Here is a 1,806-nt window from a genome sequence, read left to right as displayed (position 1 = left end):
AAAAAAAACATGGCCGAAGAAAAGAGGCGTCCTGCCAAGTTATAGCGATCAAAAATCAACAAGACAAGGAAATCGAACGAGTGATGCATCAACATGTCACTGTTGTGGTAAACCGAACCATCAAAAGAAAGATTGCCGTTATCGAGACCGGACATGCAACAGCTGCGGGAAAAAGGGTCATCTTCAGCGGGTATGCAGAAAGAATGCAACCGGACGAGACAAACAACAATTGAAGAAGTTCAACGACGGAGAGGTTCCGAAGCGAGCGGAGCAACCAACGCATCGCGACGACTTCCACAAGATCGAGCTAAACGACAAGCGTAAGTGCGTGCGATATGCGTGTGATCGCGATAATGCGGAACCGATGTTCCTTAATGTAAATGTGAACGATATTAGAGTAAAGATGGAGGTAGACACTGGCACGTACGCGACGGTTATTTCCGAATTAGGTCACAACGAGTTTTTCAATGGATATAAAATCGAAAAAACGGTCAAAGAACTTAAGACGTATGATAACAAAATCTTAAAACCTATCGGTAAATTAGAGAACCTGGTGATCGAGTTCGATGACAGAAAAGCTAGAGCCGATTTATTTGTGTTACCCGGGTCGGGTCCGAGCTTGATTGGACGACAGTGGTTAAATAAATTGGGGCTATGGCCATTGAAATTAGAGCGCAAAAGTAAAATTAGCGTGAATAAAATGGACGTTGAAAATATGAAAAATTATTTTTTGAGTAAGTACAGCGATTTATTTAGCGATACCCCAGGAAGGTACAATAAAAGCGAGACAAGATTGTATCTAAAGGATAACACGCGTCCCGTAGCGTCAAAATGTAGAAATGTAGCACATGCGTTGAAACCTCTTGTCGAAAAGGAACTTGATCGGTTAGTAAAACTTGGTCATTTGGAACCGGTGGAAACTAGTGAATGGGCTACGCCGATTGTACCCGTTTTCAAACAGAACGGTTGCATTAGAATATGCGGCGATTTCAAACTTACAGTAAATCCGCATATTATCATAGATAAGTACCCGTTGCACACGATTGACGAGATTTTCACATGCTTAAAAGAAGGTGATTACTATTCCGAGTTGGATTTAACGCATTGCTACATGCAGTTTCTAGTAGACAAAGACAGCAGGCACTTACTTACGATAATAACGCACAAGGGCCTGTTCAGGTACAAAAATATTCCAGAAGGTGTATCGCCTGCACCAGCGGACGTGCAGCGAAAAATGGATGAATGTTTAAGGGGGATCGACAGCGCGATCGCGTACATAGATAATATCTACGTAACAGGTAAAACGGAAATAGAGCATAAAACAAATTTAGAAAGGGTATGCGAGAGGCTTTCAGAATGTGGACTGAGAGTCAACCTAGAAAAAAGCAAATTTTTCCAAAAACGCATTGAAATTCTAGGGTTCGTAATCGACAAAGACGGGCTACATAAAGCAAAGTCAAAAGTAATCGCAATATTGAACGCACCTAGGCCAGAGAATAAAAAAAAGCTTAGTTCATTTTTGGGCCTTGTAACTTTCTATGAAAGATTTCTAAAAGATAGATCGGCAAATTTGAAGCCGTTACACGATTTACTAGGTAGTGATAGATTTTATTGGAATGAGGATTGTGCAAAAGCGTTCGAATGGGTAAAAGATGAACTAATCTCACCAAGAATTTTGGCGCATTATAACCCGAACGAAAAAATTGTTTTAGCGTGTGACGCATCCGATTATGGAATTTCTGCCATATTGTCACACAAATATGCGGACGGATTAGAAAAACCGATTGCATTTGCGTCCAAAAAAAT

At 40.8% G+C, this 1,806-nt stretch overlaps 1 protein-coding gene across 1 annotated transcript in view; it reads left to right on the top strand.

Annotated features, from left to right (window-relative positions):
- Positions 1 to 1,775, top strand: part of LOC105450217 (uncharacterized protein K02A2.6-like) — a 2,422-nt gene extending 647 nt beyond the window's left edge. Inside the window, exons 2-3 of the mRNA XM_011689964.1 lie at positions 163 to 1,645; positions 1,713 to 1,775. Of these exons, the coding sequence (XP_011688266.1) occupies positions 163 to 1,645; positions 1,713 to 1,775 (1,546 nt within the window). The remainder of the gene's footprint in view (positions 1 to 162; positions 1,646 to 1,712) is intronic.
- The last annotated feature ends 31 nt before the right edge of the window (positions 1,776 to 1,806 follow it).

The sequence above is a fragment of the Wasmannia auropunctata genome, unplaced genomic scaffold, assembly GCF_000956235.1.
Source record: "Wasmannia auropunctata unplaced genomic scaffold, wasmannia.A_1.0 LD336069.1, whole genome shotgun sequence".
NCBI classification, from domain to species: Eukaryota; Metazoa; Arthropoda; class Insecta; order Hymenoptera; family Formicidae; genus Wasmannia; species Wasmannia auropunctata.
This window is presented reverse-complemented; position numbering and strand designations above follow the sequence as displayed.